The sequence below is a fragment of the Lottia gigantea genome (assembly GCF_000327385.1).
Source record: "Lottia gigantea unplaced genomic scaffold LOTGIsca_18, whole genome shotgun sequence".
Lineage (NCBI taxonomy): Eukaryota > Metazoa > Mollusca > Gastropoda > Lottiidae > Lottia > Lottia gigantea.
This window is the reverse complement of record NW_008708301.1, coordinates 347,222-347,541: the sequence shown is the minus strand read 5'-3', so window position 1 is coordinate 347,541 and position 320 is coordinate 347,222. Positions and strand designations below refer to the sequence as shown.

Here is a 320-nt window from a genome sequence, read left to right as displayed (position 1 = left end):
TNCGGAAAATGGCAACGACTATGAGTTCACCTGAGGTGGTGAAATCAGCTATAACTACAATATTAGAAGCAATATTTCGCTGTGATATAAACTGGGGAAAACTATTATCATTATTAGCAATAACAAGTTCATTTGCCTTGGAGTGTGTTTTACAAGGTCATGCTGAATATGTGGACAATCTAGTAGAGTGTGTAGTGTATTTTGTATCCTATAATATCAATGAATGGTTACAGGTACAAGGCGGCTGGGTAGGTATATTATTACTTATAAGCTAGGTTACCACTTACTTCAACCAAGCGATTCTCTCAAGCGATGATGAC

General features: G+C 37.0%; 1 protein-coding gene across 1 annotated transcript; it reads left to right on the top strand.

The window, feature by feature from the left end:
• Positions 1-2: 2 nt before the first annotated feature.
• LOTGIDRAFT_114007 (hypothetical protein) lies at positions 3-275 on the top strand (the record flags this gene model as incomplete). Its single annotated transcript, XM_009052125.1, has 1 exon — positions 3-275. A coding segment is annotated over one exon (273 nt), but the record flags the coding sequence as incomplete, so codon positions are not given.
• Between the last annotated feature and the right edge of the window lie 45 nt (positions 276-320).